The sequence below is a fragment of the Oncorhynchus gorbuscha genome, linkage group LG23, assembly GCF_021184085.1.
Source record: "Oncorhynchus gorbuscha isolate QuinsamMale2020 ecotype Even-year linkage group LG23, OgorEven_v1.0, whole genome shotgun sequence".
Lineage (NCBI taxonomy): Eukaryota > Metazoa > Chordata > Actinopteri > Salmoniformes > Salmonidae > Oncorhynchus > Oncorhynchus gorbuscha.
Genome location: NC_060195.1, coordinates 62,744,304 through 62,764,475, shown reverse-complemented (window position 1 = coordinate 62,764,475; position 20,172 = coordinate 62,744,304). Strand labels below are relative to the sequence as shown.

Below are 20,172 nucleotides of genomic sequence, written 5' to 3'. Positions count from 1 at the left end.
AGTCTTGTGGCATACAGACGACCCGAGTTCAAACTCAGTCAGTCACACAAGCGTGTTCAGTTTCGTCTTGAGACAGATAGAGGAAGAGGGAGGTTTGGATGCTCACACATACCTTCCTCTCAGGTCTCCAACGAAGCCCACCAGGAAGGACGACACCACGCCCCCGATGGAGAAGATCGACACAGACAGAGACCAATACATGACCACAGAGGGATGCACTTCCTGCTTCTCTGTCTCGGTACCGTTCTCTGATAGGAGGAGAGGCTCCTCAGGGAGCACCCCCAGGGACCGCCCATAATGCTGCTCTATCACCTAGGAAACAAAGTAAAGGTTTGTAATAGTACTTGCTGTTTACTCATGACTAAAATAAACAGTGTGTGCGTGTACCTTCTGGGGTGCATTGATGACTCCCAGGCTGTATCCGAACTGTAGAGAACCCAAGACTGCTGAAAACACTGCGAGGGTTAGAGTGCCTGTCAGCTGCTGTAGGACACACAGATGGGAAAAGGTGCCTGTAATGAGCTGACCTAGTGGGCAGGGAACCAGTTCAATGCACCATGCAGTCCCACCTGCTGTAAAATACTGCTTGTAACAGAGCAACAAAACATCTTCACATTACTCAGTGTTACTGTTTCCTGATTCACCTAATCAAGGGCTTGATATTTACTTGACTTGTTGAATTAGGTGTGTGACACATGCTGTTAATAAAAATATATGGACATTTCTGCTCCAAAATGACAACCGACTGATTGCAGCATTACTGCAAAACTGGAGTCAAGTGGAAAGGAAGGCAACTTGTTTGTTGGCCCTGCATTAAAGACCAAAATTGTCAACAAAAAACCCTGTAATAAATACAAAAATACAGTTGAAGTCAGAAGTTTACATACATACATACATACAGTGCCTTGCGAAAGTATTCGGCCCCCTTGAACTTTGCGACTTTTTGCCACATTTCAGGCTTCAAACATAAAGATATAAAACTGTATTTTTTTGTGAAGAATCAACAACAAGTGGGACACAATCATGAAGTGGAACGACATTTATTGGATATTTCAAACTTTTTTAACAAATCAAAAACTGAAAAATTGGGCGTGCAAAATTATTCAGCCCCTTTACTTTCAGTGCAGCAAACTCTCCCCAGAAGTTCAGTGAGGATCTCTGAATGATCCAATGTTGACCTAAATGACTAATGATGATAAATACAATCCACCTGTGTGTAATCAAGTCTCCGTATAAATGCACCTGCACTGTGATAGTCTCAGAGGTCCGTTAAAAGCGCAGAGAGCATCATGAAGAACAAGGAACACACCAGGCAGGTCCGAGATACTGTTGTGAAGAAGTTTAAAGCCGGATTTGGATACAAAAAGAATTCCCAAGCTTTAAACATCCCAAGGAGCACTGTGCAAGCGATAATATTGAAATGGAAGGAGTATCAGACCACTGCAAATCTACCAAGACCTGGCCGTCCCTCTAAACTTTCAGCTCATACAAGGAGAAGACTGATCAGAGATGCAGCCAAGAGGCCCATGATCACTCTGGATGAACTGCAGAGATCTACAGCTGAGGTGGGAGACTCTGTCCATAGGACAACAATCACTCGTGTATTGCACAAATCTGGCCTTTATGGAAGAGTGGCAAGAAGAAAGCCATTTCTTTAAGATATCCATAAAAAGTGTCATTTAAAGTTTGCCACAAGCCACCTGGGAGACACAACAAACATGTGGAAGAAGGTGCTCTGGTCAGATGAAACCAAAATTGAACTTTTTGGCAACAATGCAAAACGTTATGTTTGGCGTAAAAGCAACACAGCTCATCACCCTGAACACAACATCCCCACTGTCAAACATGGTGGTGGCAGCATCATGGTTTGGGCCTGCTTTTCTTCAGCAGGGACAGGGAAGATGGTTAAAATTGATGTGAAGATGGATGGAGCCAAATACAGGACCATTCTGGAAGAAAACCTGATGGCGTCTGCAAAAGACCTGAGACTGGGACAGAGATTTGTCTTCCAACAAGACAATGATCCAAAACATAAAGCAAAATCTACAATGGAATGGTTCAAAAATAAACATATCCAGGTGTTAGAATGGCCAAGTCAAAGTCCAGACCTGAATCCAATCAAGAATCTGTGGAAAGAACTGAAAACTGCTGTTCACAAATGCTCTCCATCCAACCTCACTGAGCTCGAGCTGTTTTGCAAGGAGGAATGGGAAAAAAATTCAGTCTCTCGATGTGCAAAACTGATAGAGACATACCCCAAGCGACTTACAGCTGTAATCGCAGCAAAAGGTGGCGCTACAAAGTATTAACTTAAGGGGGCTGAATAATTTTGCACTCCCAATTTTTTAGTTTTTGATTTGTTAAAAAAAGTTTGAAATATCCAATAAATGTCGTTCCACTTCATGATTGTGTCCCACTTGTTGTTGATTCTTCACAAAAAAATACAGTTTTATATCTTTATGTTTGAAGCCTGAAATGTGGCAAAAGATCGCAAAGTTCAAGGGGGCCGAATATTTTCGCAAGGCACTGTACATACACTTAGGTTGGAATCATTAAAACTCATTTTTCAACCACTCCACAAATGTCTTGTTAACAAACTATAGTTTTGGCAAGTCGGTTAGGACATCTACTTTGTGCATGACACAAGTCATTTTTCTAACAATTATTTGCAGACAGATTATTCCACTTATAATTCACTGTATCACAATTCCAGTGGGTCAGAAGTTTACATAAAGTAAGTTCCAGAAAATGATGTCATGGCTTTAGAAGCTTCTAATAGGCTAATTGACATAATTTGAGTCAGTTGGAGATGTACCTGTGGATGTATTTCAAGGCCTACCTTCAAACTCAGTGCCTCTTTGCTTGACATCATGGGAAAATCTAAAGAAATCAGCCAAGACCTAAAAGTAAATTGCAGACCTCCACAAGTCTGGTTCATCCTTGGGAGGAATTTCTAAACGCCTGAAAGTACCACGTTCATCTTTACAAACAATAGTACGTAAGGATAAACCCCATGGGACCATGCAGGCGACCTACCACTCAGGAAGGAGATGTGTTCTGTCTCTAGAGATTAATGCACTTTGGTGCGAAAAGTGCAAATCAATCCCAGAACAACAGCAAAGGACCTTGTGAAAATGCTGGAGGAAACAGGTACAAAAGTATCTATATCCACAGTAAAACGAGTCCTATATCGACATAACCTGAAAGTCCGCTCAGGTTTGCAACTGCACATGGGGAAATGATCATACTTTTTGAACAAATGTCCTCTGATCTGATGAAACAAAAATAGAACTGTTTGGCCATAATGTCCAACGTTATGTTTGGAGGGAAAAGGGGGTGGCTTGCAAGCCAAAGAACAGCATCCCAACCGTGAAGCATGGGGGAGGCAGCATCATGTTGTGGGGGTGCTTTGCTGCAGGAGGGACTGGTGCACTTCACAAAATAAATGTCATCATGAGGAATGTGGCTATATTGAAGCAACATCTCAAGACATCGGTCAGGAAGTTAAAGCTTGGTCGCAAATGGGTCTTCCAAATGGATGATGACCCCAAGCAAACTTCCAAAGTTGTGGAAAAATGGCTTAAGGACAACAAAGTCAAGGTATTGGAGTGGCCCTCACAAAGGCCTGGCCTCAATCCTACCTGAAATGTTTGTCCCAAGTTTAAATTGTTTAAGGTAATGCTACCAAATACTAATTGAGTGTATGTAAACATCTGACCCACTGGGAATGTAATGAAAGAAATGAAAACTGAAATAAATAATTCTCTCTACTATCATTCTGACATTTCACATTCTTAAAATAAAGTGGTGATCCTAGCTGAAGGGCGGGACGGAAAACAAACGATAACTCATGTAAAATATATTGTCTGTGAAATGTATGTAGTATTGAAGTAGAAGTAGAAGCCTAAGTGTTGTTGTTCATTAGTTTACTCCAATTAGGGGAGGGGTGTTAGGGTTAGGGGGAAAAAATAAAGAAGGGAAATATATTTAAAAATATATATATATTTAAAATAATCTATATTTACAAAAGAAAATATGTATGTGGGATTGGAAATGATGCAGACAATTACACTGATGGAAGCAACAATCTGTCTGTAATATTAAAGCTGCTCTGCCCCCTAACAAAGTGATAAAGGTGTGTCAATGATGGAATAAAACACAGACTGCTTGCTGCTGTTCCTGTTTCCAGATGTGTTTCTGTCAGAACTCAAAAACAGATGAATCACTGATAGAACCAGCTCTCTCATGGCATCAACAAATGAACTGTCAAATCAATGGTACTCTCCCTCGGATTAATCATGACACACACACACACACACACACTCCTGTCCTTGTGTGTAGCTACAGAGCATCGGTCAGTCAGTATTGAACAGTAAGAACTTTTACTACATTATGAAATGAACAGCTTGTGTGTGTGTGTGAGAGAGAGAGAGAGAGAGAGAGAGAGAGAGAGAGAGAGAGAGAGAGAGAGAGAGAGAGAGAGAGAGAGAGAGAGAGAGAGAGAGAGAGAGAGAGAGAGAGAGAGAGAGAGCTAGAGTGTGTAAAAGTGTACGGAGAGAGATCGTACCTTTCCCGACTCCATGACGGGTTCAGAGTCTCGAGGCTCCAACAACACGAACTGATCACACACACACACTTCCAGGGTAATCACCAATCGCTGGGATCACGCTGTCTACGCACTCATCTGGACATACACACACACAACACTGGACAGAAAGACACACCGGAGCAGAGCACCTCTCTATCTGTACACCTTACTTGTGGCTGTTTATCATTCATGTCATCATTACCATCACACATGGTGCCTAACACACTTCCCCTCCTGTCTTAGGTTGTGTTTGTCAGCGTTTTCATGGTGGTTCAACTCTGTGATAGTGATTAGTGAACACACACACAGTGTCTGGGCTGGTATCCACTGTTCACACACACACCCTGGTCATCCTGAGCTCAGCTCATTGGCTCTAAATGAGGGGGAAGGTGTAACACACACACACACACAGGGGGGACAGTATTAGGTAGAGTTAATGATATACCTTCTACAGGGACAAAGTCTGAGGGTCAGTGGCCTCAGCTGATAACCCCTCACTGCAACCCCTACACACACATCACACACACACACACAGAATCTAAACAAAAATATGTTTTTAAAAAACAGAATAATGTTCTAGTATCATTTATTTTTCTGTTTTACAAAACATAGAAACCAAAACATTAGTGATGAGTTTGTCGTTCAGAAACAGAGGTCTATAGAGTTTTTATTTTAAAGACAGAGTCCAACAGTAGTGATCAGTCTGTTCACCAGATTGAGAGAGTGATACACCCATCACCCATCACCTCTCTCTCTCACACACACACACACACACACACACACACACACACACACACACACACACACACACACACACACACACACACACACACACACACACACACACACACACACACACACACACACACACACACACACACACACACACACACGTTCAATCAGCACATCTCTTTATTGCTAACATTATAAAAAGCAACCTGTCTCCATAACAGTAACTTAAATATAATAATATAATAATATATGCCATTTAGCAGACGCTTTTATCCAAAGCGACTTACAGTCATGTGTGCATACAAATGTAATGACATTTAAATGAGCAGTCTGGAAGTTTAATTCCCGGACAAAAGTGTCACCCCCTACACTTGTTTGTAATTTGAGGGAGTGGGTCTCGGCGAATGTAATGTTTTTTGGATGAATGTGTTTGTAGTCATTAAATATACATCCATGACCCACTCACACCTTACCGAACTGTTGCATTCTGGGTAACAGAGTTCTACAGCATTTGATTAAGGACAACAGCTTCAGATGTTCTCGTCTTTTGTTTTCAGAAATGCTCATGTATTTCATAAAAGCTCTTAAACATGGTTCTTTTTCAAATAAATTCAGTTGTTTAAGATGAACTGATCACGTTCAATCTCAGGACATAAGATGCTATCAAAGTGTTCAAATAAAATGGTAAACCAACAGAAAGCATTGATCAAAACAACGGCAGATAAATCCGTTTGCTTCATCATGCTTGGCACCGTACAAACAGGAAGGAGTCACAATCAGACCAGACCAATCAGGAGGGAGACAGCTTCACACAATACTTCTTTACACACAGAGACAGATAAGACAGACAGACACAGAGTGGTTCATTCTCAGACAAATCTCAAATGATTCTCAGTTGAATCAGGTTTTCCTCTGGCATTTCAGCATAACATAAAACACACAAACTGAATGGCAGAAACTAGCAGTGTGCTGTGCAAGTTATCAAGCTCTTCACATTACAATTCAAAAGTCATTTTGAAGTACCTAAATAAACTAGAAACAAAACTTGAACAATGTGTTATTTAAAAGACAGAATGAAAGCATATCTCTAGTAAACAGCAGAATGTTGTTATTCTTGTTTTTGTTTTAGCAGTTAATCTGATGCAGCACCTTGAGAATTGAAAGACTTCAGAGTGGATAGAGGGACAGGAGGAGTAGAGGAGGGAGACAGAGGGGACAGGAGGAGAAGAGGAGGGAGACAGAGGGACAGGAGGAGAAGAGGAGGGAGACAGAGGGACAGGAGGAGAAGAGGAGGGAGACAGAGGGGACAGGAGGAGAAGAGGAGGGAGACAGAGGGACAGGAGGAGAAGAGGAGGGAGACAGAGGGACAGGAGGAGAAGAGGAGGGAGACAGAGGGACAGGAGGAGAAGAGGAGGGAGACAGAGGGACAGGAGGAGAAGAGGAGGGAGACAGAGGGACAGGAGGAGAAGAGGAGGGAGACAGAGGGACAGGAGGAGAAGAGGAGGGAGACAGAGGGACAGGAGGAGAAGAGGGGGAGACAGAGGGACATGAGGAGAAGAGGAGGGAGACAGAGGGACAGGAGGAGAAGAGGAGGGAGACAGAGGGACAGGAGGAGAAGAGGAGGGAGACAGAGGCGGGGATTTTGTTTTAAAGGGACATAGCCGATATTTTAGAGATGAGGGGGTGGAGTGGTGGAGAGAGACAGAGGGACAGGAGACAGAGGGACAGGAGGGACAGGAGGAGAAGAGGAGGGAGACAGAGGGACAGGAGGAGAAGAGGAGGGAGACAGAGGGACAGGAGGAGAAGAGGAGGGAGACAGAGGGACAGGAGGAGAAGAGGAGGGAGACAGAGGCGGGGATTTTGTTTTAAAGGGACATAGCCGATATTTTAGAGATGAGGGGGTGGAGTGGTGGAGAGAGGGGTGGAGTGGTGGAGAGAGGGGTGGAGTGGTGGAGAGAGAGGTGGAGTGGTGGGGAGAGGGGTGGAGTGGTGGAGAGAGGGGTGGAGTGGTGGAGAGAGGGGTGGAGTGGTGAGGAGAGGGGGGAAGTGGTGGAGAGTAAGAAAGATTCTGTCTCCACAGACAGTAGTCGGGATCTTGGAAAACCGGGAAACCAGCGCCCCCGTTGATCCAAACACTCCTCTACCTTCAGACTCCTCTTCATAATAGTCATGTATCTCTTTATTATTTCATTCTTTATAGTCCTTTATGTCTGTTACAGTGTTGTAGTCTCTCAGTGTTTCACTGTCTTCAAGTTGGATTCTCTCGGAGCCTGATTCATTTACACTTCAATTCTTTCACACTGATTTGATATTTGATTCTCTCAGCGTTCGAGTCATTCAGTGTTTGATTTTCTCAGTTCGATTCAGTGTTGGACTCTCCTATTTTTCAATTCACTTCTTTGATTCAGGGTGCGATTTGATTCTCTTGGTCCTTTGTTTTAATTGGCTTATTAAATTAGCCTTGGCCCATGATGGACAGCTGAGCAGGCCAATGGGAAGACAGTGGGAGGAGTTAGTTTCACCAGTTCATCATGGAGCTACGGTTGAGGGTCATGAAGAAGACCTGACTGCTGCCTCCAGACCTCACCGATGCAAAGAACACCTAGACACACACACACACACACCATGAGAAGACATGATTGATACAGGCAATAGAGAATATGAAAGTGTGTGTGTGTGTGTGTGTGTGTGTGTGTGTGTGTGTGTGTGTGTGTGTGTGTGTGTGTGTGTGTGTGTGTGTGTGTGTGTGTGTGTGTGTGTGTGTGTGTGTGTGTGTGTGTGTGTGTGTGTGTGTGTGTGTGTGTGTGTGTGTGTGCGCGCGCATGTTGTTTACCTTGTCATTCCTCTCACACAGGAACTTGAGTCTCTGGGCTCTCTTGTGCATGAAGACCCCGTCCAGGTGTCCTGTCTCCACAGACCTGATCTCTATGGCCTTCTCCCCCCAGCCCATGATCTGGCTAGAGTGGATATAGGCTGAAGGAGCAAGGATAGAAAGAGAGAGAGAAAGAGACAGAAAGAGAGAGGGAAAGAGAGAGAAAAAGAGAGAGAAAGAGAGAAAGAGAGAGAGAGAGAAAGAGAGAGAAAGAGAGAGAAAGAGAGAGAAAGAGAGACAGAAATAGAGAGAGAAAGAGAGAGAAAGAGAGAGAGAGACAGAAAGAGAGAGAGAAAGAGAGAGAAAGAGAGAGGGAAAGAGAGAGAAAGAGAGAGGGAAAGAGGGAGAAAGAGAGAGGGAAAGAGAGAGAAAGAGAGAGAAAAGAGGGAGAAAGAGAGAGAAAGAGAGAGAAAGAGAGAGAAAGAGAGAGGGAAAGAGAGAGAAAGAGAGAGGGAAAGAGAGAGAAAGAGAGAGGGAAAGAGAGAGAAAGAGAGAGGGAAAGAGGGAGAAAGAGAGAGGGAAAGAGAGAGAAAGAGAGAGGGAAAGAGAGAGAAAGAGAGAGGGAAAGAGAGAGAAAGAGAGAGGGAAAGAGAGAGAAAGAGAGAGAAAGAGAGAGAAAGAGAGAGGGAAAGAGAGAGAAAGAGAGAGGGAAAGAGAGAGAAAGAGAGAGGGAAAGAGGGAGAAAGAGAGAGAAAGAGAGAGGGAAAGAGGGAGAAAGAGAGAGGGAAAGAGAGAGAAAGAGAGAGGGAAAGAGAGAGAAAGAGAGAGGGAAAGAGAGAGAAAGAGAGAGGGAAAGAGACAGAAAGAGAGAGGGAAAGAGGGAGAAAGAGAGAGGGAAAGAGAGAGAAAGAGAGAAAGAGAGAGGAGAGAGAGAAAGAGAGAGGAAAGAGAGAGAGAGAGAGAAAGAGAGAGAAAGAGAGAGGGAAAGAGACAGAAAGAGAGAGAAAAGAGAGAGAAAGAGAGAGGGAAAGAGAAAGAGAGGAGAAAGAGAGAAAAGAGAGAGAAATAGAGAGGGAAAGAGACAGAAAGAGAGAAAAGAAAGAGAAAGAGAAAAAGAGAGAGGGAAAGAGACAGAAAGAGACAGAAAGAGAGAGGGAAAGAGAGAGAGAAAGAGATAGAAAGAGACAGAAAGAGAGAGGGAAAGAGAGAGAGAAAGAGACAGAAATAGACAGAAAGAGACAGAATGAGAGAGGGAAAGAGAGAGAAAGAGAGAGGGAAAGAGGGAGAAAGAGAGAGGGAAAGAGAGAGAAAGAGAGAGAAAGAGAGAGGGAAAGAGAGAAAGAGAGAGGGAAAGAGGGAGAAAGAGAGAGGGAAAGAGAGAGAAAGAGAGAGAAAGAGAGAGGGAAAGAGACAGAAAGAGAGAGGGAAAGAGACAGAAAGAGAGAGGGAAAGAGGGAGAAAGAGAGAGGGAAAGAGAGAGAAAGAGGGAGAAAGAGAGAGGGAAAGAGAGAGAAAGAGGGAGAAAGAGAGAGGGAAAGAGGGAGAAATAGAGAGGGAAAGAGACAGAAAGAGAGAGGAAAAGAAAGAGAAAGAGAGAGAAAGAGAGAGGGAAAGAGACAGAAAGAGAGAGGAAAAGAAAGAGAAAGAGAGAGAAAGAGAGAGGGAAAGAGACAGAAAGAGACAGAAAGAGAGAGGGAAAGAGAGAGAGAAAGAGATAGAAAGAGACAGAAAGAGAGAGGGAAAGAGAGAGAGAAAGAGAGAGAAAGAGACAGAAATAGACAGAAAGAGACAGAATGAGAGAGAGCATGAGACAGAAAGAACACAACAGAGTTGAGATTGAATCTGATTAAACTTTGCACGAACCTAAACAAGTTCCCACAGGCCTAAAACAAGGCTGAGCTCACACACCCACACACCACACTCACCAACAGAAGTAGGCATCTCTCCCCACTGCAGCACGACGTCTTTAGTGATGCGTCCGTAGGTATTGACGTAGACTCCCTCATCTTCATAACACAACAACATCTCCATCCCGTCTGTCTTAGGAAGAATGACGATGGCATGGGGAGTCACCTGGGTCTGAATCTACAGACAGACGGAGGTAATGGTTATCTACTGTCTATCTCCCTGCACTATATATATCACACCACACACAGACTTACGTGTGAGGGGACGTAGATGTCGTAAGGGTTGCCAGAGTCGACGTCGATGACATGGAAGCCCAGGCTGGAGCCGTAGATGACCTTTAACCTCTGCCCCTCCTCCACCGTCAGGTCAACCAGCTGGGGGCGGTGCTGCAGGTCAGTGAACGACTGGGAGGTAGGGGGAGAGAGAGAGAGAGAGAGAGAGAGAGAGAGAGAGAGAGAGAGAGAGAGAGAGGTGTTACTATTGACCCCCAGAGTAACTAGTATCAGACAACGTGACAAACCCCATAGTATTGTCACAGACAACGTGACAAACCCCATAGTATTGTCACAGACAACGTGACAAACCCCATAGTATTGTCACAGACAACGTGACAAACCCCATAGTATTGTCACAGACAACGGTGCAACATTTCCTCTCAAGTAGTCCCTGTACTTCCAGGATGTCTACCTAACTACAGCATCACCTCTCAACCCGGTGTGGCAGCTACCTTGAAGGTAGTCCCTGTACTTCCAGGATGTCTACCTAACTACAGCATCACCTCTCAACCCGGTGTGGCAGCTACCTTGAAGGTAGTCCCTGTACTTCCAGGATGTCTACCTAACTACAGCATCACATCTCAACCCGGTGTGGCAGCTACCTCGAAGGTAGTCCCTGTACTTCCAGGATGTCTACCTAACTACAGCATCACATCTCAACCCGGTGTGGCAGCTACCTTGAAGGTAGTCCCTGTACTTCCAGGATGTCTACCTAACTACAGCATCACCTCTCAACCCGGTGTGGCAGCTACCTTGAAGGTAGTCCCTGTACTTCCAGGATGTCTACCTAACTACAGCATCACATCTCAACCCGGTGTGGCAGCTACCTTGAAGGTAGTCCCTGTACTTCCAGGATGTCTACCTAACTACAGCATCACATCTCAACCCGGTGTGGCAGCTACCTCGAAGGTAGTCCCTGTACTTCCAGGATGTCTACCTAACTACAGCATCACATCTCAACCCGGTGTGGCAGCTACCTTGAAGGTAGTCCCTGTACTTCCAGGATGTCTACCTAACTACAGCATCACCTCTCAACCCGGTGTGGCAGCTACCTTGAAGGTAGTCCCTGTACTTCCAGGATGTCTACCTAACTACAGCATCACATCTCAACCCGGTGTGGCAGCTACCTCGAAGGTAGTCCCTGTACTTCCAGGATGTCTACCTAACTACAGCATCACCTCTCAACCCGGTGTGGCAGCTACCTTGAAGGTAGTCCCTGTACTTCCAGGATGTCTACCTAACTACAGCATCACATCTCAACCCGGTGTGGCAGCTACCTCGAAGGTAGTCCCTGTACTTCCAGGATGTCTACCTAACTACAGCATCACATCTCAACCCGGTGTGGCAGCTACCTTGAAGGTAGTCCCTGTACTTCCAGGATGTCTACCTAACTACAGCATCACCTCTCAACCCGGTGTGGCAGCTACCTTGAAGGTAGTCCCTGTACTTCCAGGATGTCTACCTAACTACAGCATCACATCTCAACCCGGTGTGGCAGCTACCTTGAAGGTAGTCCCTGTACTTCCAGGATGTCTACCTAACTACAGCATCACATCTCAACCCGGTGTGGCAGCTACCTTGAAGGTAGTCCCTGTACTTCCAGGATGTCTACCTAACTACAGCATCACATCTCAACCCGGTGTGGCAGCTACCTTGAAGGCCATGAACTTGTGGTAGGGTTTGGGGGCCCAGGCATAGATCTCCACTGCGTTCTTCTGAGCGATCACCAGGAACTTGATCCTCTCGTACTTTACTGGAAAAAACACACACAGGAGAGAGTCAACAACACACACAGGAGAGAGTCAACAACACACAGGAGAGAGTCAACAACACACACAGGAGAGAGTCAACAACACACACAGGAGAGAGTCAACAACACACAGGAGAGAGTCAACAACACACACAGGAGAGAGTCAACAACACACACAGGAGAGAGTCAACAACACACACAGGAGAGAGTCAACAACACACACAGGAGAGAGTCAACAACACACACAGGAGAGAGTCAACAACACACACAGGAGAGAGTCAACAACACACACAGGAGAGAGTCAACAACACACAGGAGAGAGTCAACAACACACACAGGAGAGAGTCAACAACACACAGGAGAGAGTCAACAACACACAGGAGAGAGTCAACAACACACACAGGAGAGAGTCAACAACACACACAGGAGAGAGTCAACAACACACACAGGAGAGAGTCAACAACACACACAGGAGAGAGTCAACAACACACACAGGAGAGAGTCAACAACACACAGGAGAGAGTCAACAACACACAGGAGAGAGTCAACAACACACACAGGAGAGAGTCAACAACACACACAGGAGAGAGTCAACAACACACACAGGAGAGAGTCAACAACACACACAGAAGAGTCAATAACACACAGGAGAGAGTCAAGAACACACAGTAGAGAGTCATCAACACACACAGAAGAGAGTCAACAACACACACAGGAGAGAGTCAATAACACACAGAAGAGAGTCATCAACACACACAGTAGAGAGTCATCAACACACACAGGAGAGAGTCAACAACACACACAGGAGAGAGTCAACAACACACACAGGAGAGAGTCAACACCACACACAGGAGAGAGTCAACAACACACACAGGAGAGAGTCAACAACACACACAGGAGAGAGTCAACAACACACAGGAGACTCAACAACACACAGAAGAGAGTCAACACCACACACAGGAGAGAGTCAACAACACACACAGGAGAGTCAATGACACACACAGGAGAGAGTCAACAACACACACAGGAGAGAGTCAACAACACACACAGGAGAGAGTCAACAACACACAGAAGAGAGTCAACAACACACACAGAAGAGTCAATAACACACACAGGAGAGAGTCAACAACACACACAGGAGAGAGTCAACAACACACACAGAAGAGTCAACAACACACACAGAAGAGTCAATAACACACACAGGAGAGAGTCAACAACACACACAGAAGACAGTCAACAACACACACAGAAGAGAGTCAACAACACACACAGAAGAGTCAATAACACACACAGGAGAGAGTCAACAACACACACAGAAGAGAGTCAACAACACACACAGAAGAGAGTCAACAACAAACACAGAAGAGTCAATAACACACACAGGAGAGAGTCAACAACACACACAGAAGAGAGTCAACAACACACACAGAAGAGAGTCAACAACACACACAGAAGAGTCAATAACACACACAGGAGAGAGTCAACAACACACACAGAAGAGTCAATAACACACAGAGAGAGAGGAGAGAGAGAGTTCCGTACCGACTTTGTAGTGTACGCAGCCCTCCAGCTCTCCTACAGTGACCCAGCCCTGCTTCTTCTCCACCTCGGGGTCGTTGTGGAGTATCCTGTTCCTCAGCCAGGACAGGTAGTACACACGCAGCTTATTCTTCTTCCCTGGGAGGGAGGGAGAGAGAGAGAGAAAACAGAGATGTCTCTATCAGAACAGAGATGTTCTACAGGGCTCCAGTTCTTTAACTAAAAGAGCAACGTTCTCCCTCTGTGGTCATGTTGCGGTTATGTAATGGTCCTACCGCGGTCAGTCGGTAATACCTGATATAGTAACCAGGACATTAAGTCCCTCCAGGACGTCCATCTGTAGGAAGCGTCTCCTGGTTATCAGGTTATAGACCTTCCCCTGACCGCTACGGTCAAGCAACATCAAACCATTCTCTGTCCCCACCAGCAGGTTCACACCTAGAGACACAGAGAGAGCGAGAGGAGAGAGAGAAAGTGAAAGAGAGAGAGAGTTTCAAAGAGAGAGAGAGAGAGAGAGAGAGAGAGAGAGAGAGAGAGAGAGAGAGAGAGAGAGAGAGAGAGAGAGAGAGAGAGAGAGAGAGAGAGAGAGAGAGAGAGAGAGAAAGAAAGAAAGTTTCAAAGAGATAGAGAGAAAGGAGAGAGAGAGAAAGAGAGAGAGAGGGGAGAGAGGGGGGTTCAAAGAGATAGAGAGAAAGGAGAGACAGAGAGAGATAAAGAGAGAGAGATGGGAGAGAGAGAGAGAGAGTTAGAGAGAGAGAGGGGAGAGAGAGAGAGAGAGAGAGAGAGAGAGAGAGAGAGAGAGAGAGAGAGAGAGAGAGAGAGAGAGAGAGAGAGAGAGAGAGAGAGAGAGAGGGGAGAGAGAGAGAGAGAGAGAGAAAGAGTTTCAAAGAGATAGAGAGAAAGGATTAGCACACTACCCCCTTGTTACGAGAGCGGGGATTAACGAGGGGTGGAAACTCAGAATACTTGATAACGAGGACTCTGAGTCAAGTAATATAAATATCTATAAGTCCGGAACAGTAATGGCACAGGGTAATCACAAACAGTTTCAGCTGGACTTTCACCTAATCAAAGAATTAGCCCAGCAGGAGAAGCTCTCCCTTGACAAAGATACCCCCACACCGAGCGGGTCAGACCAGACCTCTTCATTATGTAACCCCACAGACGAGCAACCCCCAGCAGAGAGTCAACCTCCCAGCACAGATTACCACTCCCTCATTGAAATGAAGGACAAATTCACCCAGCTGGAGATAAGGCAGGTGGAGCTGGAACAGCAGGTGATTACACTTCAGTCAGCACAGACCCAGACAACAGTCCAGCACAACAACAGCCCCTTAACCAGACCCGGAGAGCTGGAGGTGGACAGAAACATATCTGCACTTTGGACAGTGGTGAGACAAATACAACAGGAGAAAGAGGAGCAGAACAGAGCACTAGAGGAGAGTGTCAGACTGCTGGTGGAGGAGAGGTTGAGGGGGATGGAGGAGAGGTTGAGGGGATGGAGGAGAGGGTGAGGGGATGGAGGAGAGGTTGAGGGCGACGGCGTGCGACAGAGAACAACCCACTAGAGAGGTGGCCACCCCCACAGAGAAGCCAGCAGAACAGCCCACCTCAGCACCCAACAAAAGTCTCGACACCACAGCAGAACAGTCCACACCAGACCCTGACCATAGAGTCGACATCACAGCAGAACAGACAAATGAGGAACCCCAAGCCCAGCGGCTCTCACCCCCTCTGAGCACCCCCCCTGTCAGCCTGCCTGATAGCCCTTCTGACAACCCCCCCACACCCACTGAGGACAAACACAAGACACAGATTGTACTACTTATGGACTCAAATGGGAAGTATATAGAAGAAAAAAAACTTTTTCCCAAACAAAGTGTGTCTAAACTCTTGTGTCCAAACACCCAGCTCGCCCTAGACCTTCTGTCTGAGGCCAAACTAGGGTCACCCAGCCACATAATAATACACACAGGCACAAACGACCTGAGAGCACAGCAAGAAAGAGTGGCCACAGCACTGAAGGGAGTGATTGAAAAGGCTTCTTCTACTTTCCCCAACGCATAAGTGGTTATCTCCACCCTGCTACCACGAAAAGACTTCCACCCTGCCACAATACAGCGGGTAAATGCAAGTATTTCCTGTGACTGTGCCTCAAAACCAAATGTTTTCCTGGCCCACCACTCCACCCTGGACTTGAACAGCCTCTATGACCAGGTCCACCTCTACAAGGCAGCAGTGCCCACCTTTGCCCGAACTCTAAAGGACATCGCTCTCAAACGTATCCCCAACACTTCACACAGGAGCAAAAGATCAATAGTCACCCCACCCAGACCGGCGAGACACCCTCCCAGACCTGCAGGACCCCCCCCTGGACCTACACATAGAGGACCCACGCCAAGAGGAATTACATCCAGACCACCGCACACCCAGACACATCCACACCCCCACCCCAACCAATCAACAGCCCCCCACGTCAACCATGCCCACACCCCATTTAGGCCCCCTCAGATCAGACCTATGCCACTCCTGCCCACCCCATGCACCCCACCCCCGCAAAGAGGGCCTCAACATGGAAGCCACACATACGCCCAGGTAGTGAGCGGGCAAACAGTCCCAACCCCCACTCTCACACTCGCCAAGCCAATGGCATGTACCAGATGCTCAGCAGGCTCTGCTCACACTTACTGGCCTGAGGCCAAACCACGACCAACAACATTGGACACTCTATGGAACAAAAAGCATTCACTATATCATCCTGGAATATCCAAGGCCTGAGGTCATCTGCCTTTGGCCTGAAGAGCAGAAACCCGGACTTCACCAAAGAAATCGGTAACACAGACATTGTCATCCTGCAAGAAACCTGGTATAGAGGAGACAGACCCACTGGTTGCCCTCTAGGTTACAGAGAGCTGGTAGTCCCATCCACCAAACTACCAGGTGTGAAACAGGGAAGGGACTCAGGGGGTATGCTAATTTGGTATAGAGCAGACCTAACTCACTCCATTAAATTAATCAAAACAGGAACATTCTACATTTGGCTAGAAATTCAAAAGGAAATTATCCTAACAGAGAAAAATGTCCTCCTGTGTGCTACCTATATCCCCCCACTAGAATCCCCATATTTTAATGAAGACAGCTTCTCCATCCTGGAGGGCGAAATCAATCATTTCCAGGCCCAGGGACATATACTAGTCTGTGGCGACCTAAATGCCAGAACCGGACAAGAACCTGACACCCTCAGCACACAGGGGGACAAACATCTGCCTGGAGGTGACAGCATCCCCTCCCACATATGCCCCCCCTAGGCACAACTATGACAACATAACCAACAAAAACGGGTCACAACTCCTGCAGCTCTGTCGCACGCTGGGTATGTACATAGTCAACGGTAGGCTTCGAGGGGACTCCTATGCTAGGTACACCTATAGCTCATCTCTTGGCAGTAGTACTGTAGACTACTTTATCACTGACCTCAACCCAGAGTCTCTCAGAGCGTTCACAGTCAGCCCACTGACACCCCTATCAGACCACAGCAAAATCACAGTCTACTTAAACAGAGCAATACTCAATCATGAGGCATCAAAGCCAAAGGAACTGAGTAACATTAAGAAATGCTATAGATGGAAGGAATGCAGTTTGGAAACCTACCAAAAAACAATTAGGCAACAACAAATTCAATCCTTTTTAGACAATTTCCTGGGTAAAACGTTCCACTGTAATAGTGAAGGTGTAAACCTGGCAGTAGAAAATCTTAACAGTATATTTGACCTCTCAGCTTCCCTATCAAATCTAAAAATCTCAAATAGAAAACCGAAGAAAATTAACAATAATGACAGAACGCACTGGATTCTCCAATTACATTGAATGAGTTACAGGACAAAATAAAAACCCTTCAACCCAAAAAGGCTTGTGGTGTCGATGGTATCCTCAATGAAATGATCAAATATACAGACAACAAATTCCAATTGGCTATACTAAAACTCTTTAACATCATACTTAGCTCTGGCATCTTCCCCAATATTTGGAACCAAGGACTGATCACCCCAATCCACAAAAGTGGAGACAAATTTGACCCCAATAACTACCGTGGAATATGTGTCAACAGTAACCTTGGGAAAATCCTCTGCATTATTATTAACAGCAGACTCGTACATTTCCTCAATGAAAGCAATGTACTGAGCAAATGTCAAATTGGCTTTTTACCAAATTACCGTACAACAGACCATGTATTCACCCTGCACACCCTAATTGACAACCAAACAAACCAAAACAAAGGCAAAGTCTTCTCATGCTTTGTTGATTTCAAAAAAGCCTTCGACTCAATCTAGCATGAGGGTCTGCTATACAAACGGATGGAAAGTGGTGTTGGGGGTAAAACATACGACATTATAAAATCCATGTACACAAACAACAAGTGTGCGGTTAAAATTGGCAAAAAACACACACATTTCTTCACACAGGGTCGTGGGGTTAGACAGGGATGCAGCTTAAGCCCCACCCTCTTCAACATATATATCAACGAATTGGCGCGGGCACTAGAAAAGTCTGCAGCACCCGGCCTCCCCTGCTAGAATCCGAAGTCAAATGTCTGCTGTTTGCTGATGATCTGGTGCTTCTGTCACCAACCAAGGAGGGCCTACAGCAGCACCTAGATCTTATGCACAGATTCTGTCAGACCTGGGCCCTGACAGTAAATCTCAGTAAGACCAAAATAATGGTGTTCCAAAAAGGTCCAGTCACCAGGACCACAAATACAAATTCCATCTAGACACTGTTGCCCTAGAGCACACAAAAAACTATACATACCTTGGCCTAAACATCAGCGCCACAGGTAACTTCCACAAAGCTGTGAACGATCTGAGAGACAAGGCAAGAAGGGCATTCTATGCCATCAAAAGAAACATAAATTTCAACATACCAATTAGGATTTGGCTAAAAATACTTGAATCAGTCATAGAGCCCATTGCCCTTTATGGTTGTGAGGTCTGGGGTCCGCTCACCAACCAAGACTTCACAAAATGGGACAAACACCAAATTGAGACTCTGCACGTGGAATTCTGCAAAAATATCCTCCGTGTACAACGTAAAACACCAAATAATGCATGCAGAGCAGAATTAGGCCGATACCCACTAATTATCAAAATCCAGAAAAGAGCCATTAAATTCTACAACCACCTAAAAGGAAGCGATTCACAAACCTTCCATAACAAAGCCATCACCTACAGAGAGATGAACCTGGAGAAGAGTCCCCTAAGCAAGCTGGTCCTGGGGCTCTGTTCACAAACACAAACACACCCTACAGAGCCCCAGGACAACAGCACAATTAGACCCAACCAAATCATGAGAAAACAAAAAGATAATTACTTAACACATTGGAAAGAATTAACAAAAAAACAGAGCAAACTAGAATGCTATTTGGCCCTACACAGAGAGTACACCAGAGAGTACACAGCGGCAGAATACCTGACCACTGTGACTGACCCAAAATTAAGGAAAGCTTTGACTATGTACAGACTCAGTGAGCATAGCCTTGCTATTGAGAAAGGCCGCCGTAGGCAGACATGGCTCTCAAGAGAAGACAGGCTATGTGCTCACTGCCCACAAAATGAGGTGGAAACTGAGCTGCACTTCCTAACCTCCTGCCCAATGTATGACCATATTAGAGAGACATATTTTCCCCAGATTACACAGATCCACAAAGAATTCGAAAACAAATCCAATTTTGAAAAACTCCCATATCTTTTGGGTGAAATTCCACAGTGTGCCATCACAGCAGCAAGATTTGTGACCTGTTGCCACGAGAAAAGGGCAACCAGTGAAGAACAAACACCATTGTAAATACAACCCATATTTATGCTTATTCATTTTATCTTGTGTCATTTAACTATTTGTACATTGTATATATATATATAATATGACATTTGTAATGTCTTTACTGTTTTTAAACTTCTGTATGTGTAATGTTTACTGTTAATTTTTGTTGTTTTTCACTTTATATATTCACTTTGTATGTTGTCTACCTCACTTGCTTTGGCAATGTTAACACATGTTTCCCATGCCAATAAAGCCCTTGAATTGAATTGAATTGAATTGAGAGAGAGAGAGTGGAGAGAGAAAGAGAGTTTCAAAGAGATAGAGAGAAAGGAGAGACAGAGAGAGAGAAAGAGAGAGAGAGAGGAGAGAGGGGGTTCAAATAGATAGAGAGAGGGGGAGAGAAATAGAGAAAGAGAGAGAGAGAGAGAAAGAAAGAGAGTTTCAAAGAGATAAGAGAGAAAGAAAGAGAGAGAGAAGAGAGATATTATTCATCGTCAGCGAGCATGTGGAAATACACACGAGTGAGTTGCATAAGTGTATGTGCATTCATGTGTGTGAGAGACTTTGCCTGTGTGTGTATGTTCATATGTGTGTGAGAGACTTTGCCTGTGTGTGTATGTTCATATGTGTGTGAGAGACTTTGCCTGTGTGTGTATCTTCATATGTGTGTGTGAGAGACTTTGCCTGTGTGTGTATGTTCATATGTGTGTGAGAGACTTTGCCTGTGTGTGTATCTTCATATGTGTGTGTG

The 20,172-nt window shown here is 45.3% G+C and overlaps 1 protein-coding gene across 5 annotated transcripts in view; it reads right to left on the bottom strand.

Moving 5' to 3' along the window:
• The window catches only part of LOC124010755 (TRAF2 and NCK-interacting protein kinase-like), a 41,540-nt gene that overhangs the window by 13,083 nt on the left and 8,285 nt on the right, over positions 1-20,172 (bottom strand). For 2 of the 5 annotated variants that reach the window (XM_046323401.1, XM_046323402.1), the window contains 7 exons: positions 13,899-14,042; positions 13,608-13,742; positions 11,968-12,068; positions 10,295-10,444; positions 10,058-10,217; positions 8,154-8,293; positions 6,838-7,922 (listed from right to left, as the gene is read on the bottom strand). In XM_046323401.1, coding sequence (XP_046179357.1) covers positions 7,839-7,922; positions 8,154-8,293; positions 10,058-10,217; positions 10,295-10,444; positions 11,968-12,068; positions 13,608-13,742; positions 13,899-14,042 — 914 coding nt within the window. In that variant the 3' untranslated portion in view covers positions 6,838-7,838. Of the gene's footprint in view, positions 1-112; positions 313-387; positions 484-4,567; positions 4,870-6,837; positions 7,923-8,153; positions 8,294-10,057; positions 10,218-10,294; positions 10,445-11,967; positions 12,069-13,607; positions 13,743-13,898; positions 14,043-20,172 lie in introns of those variants that run through there. The other 3 variants (XM_046323403.1, XM_046323404.1, XM_046323400.1) reach the window with 3 other exon arrangements.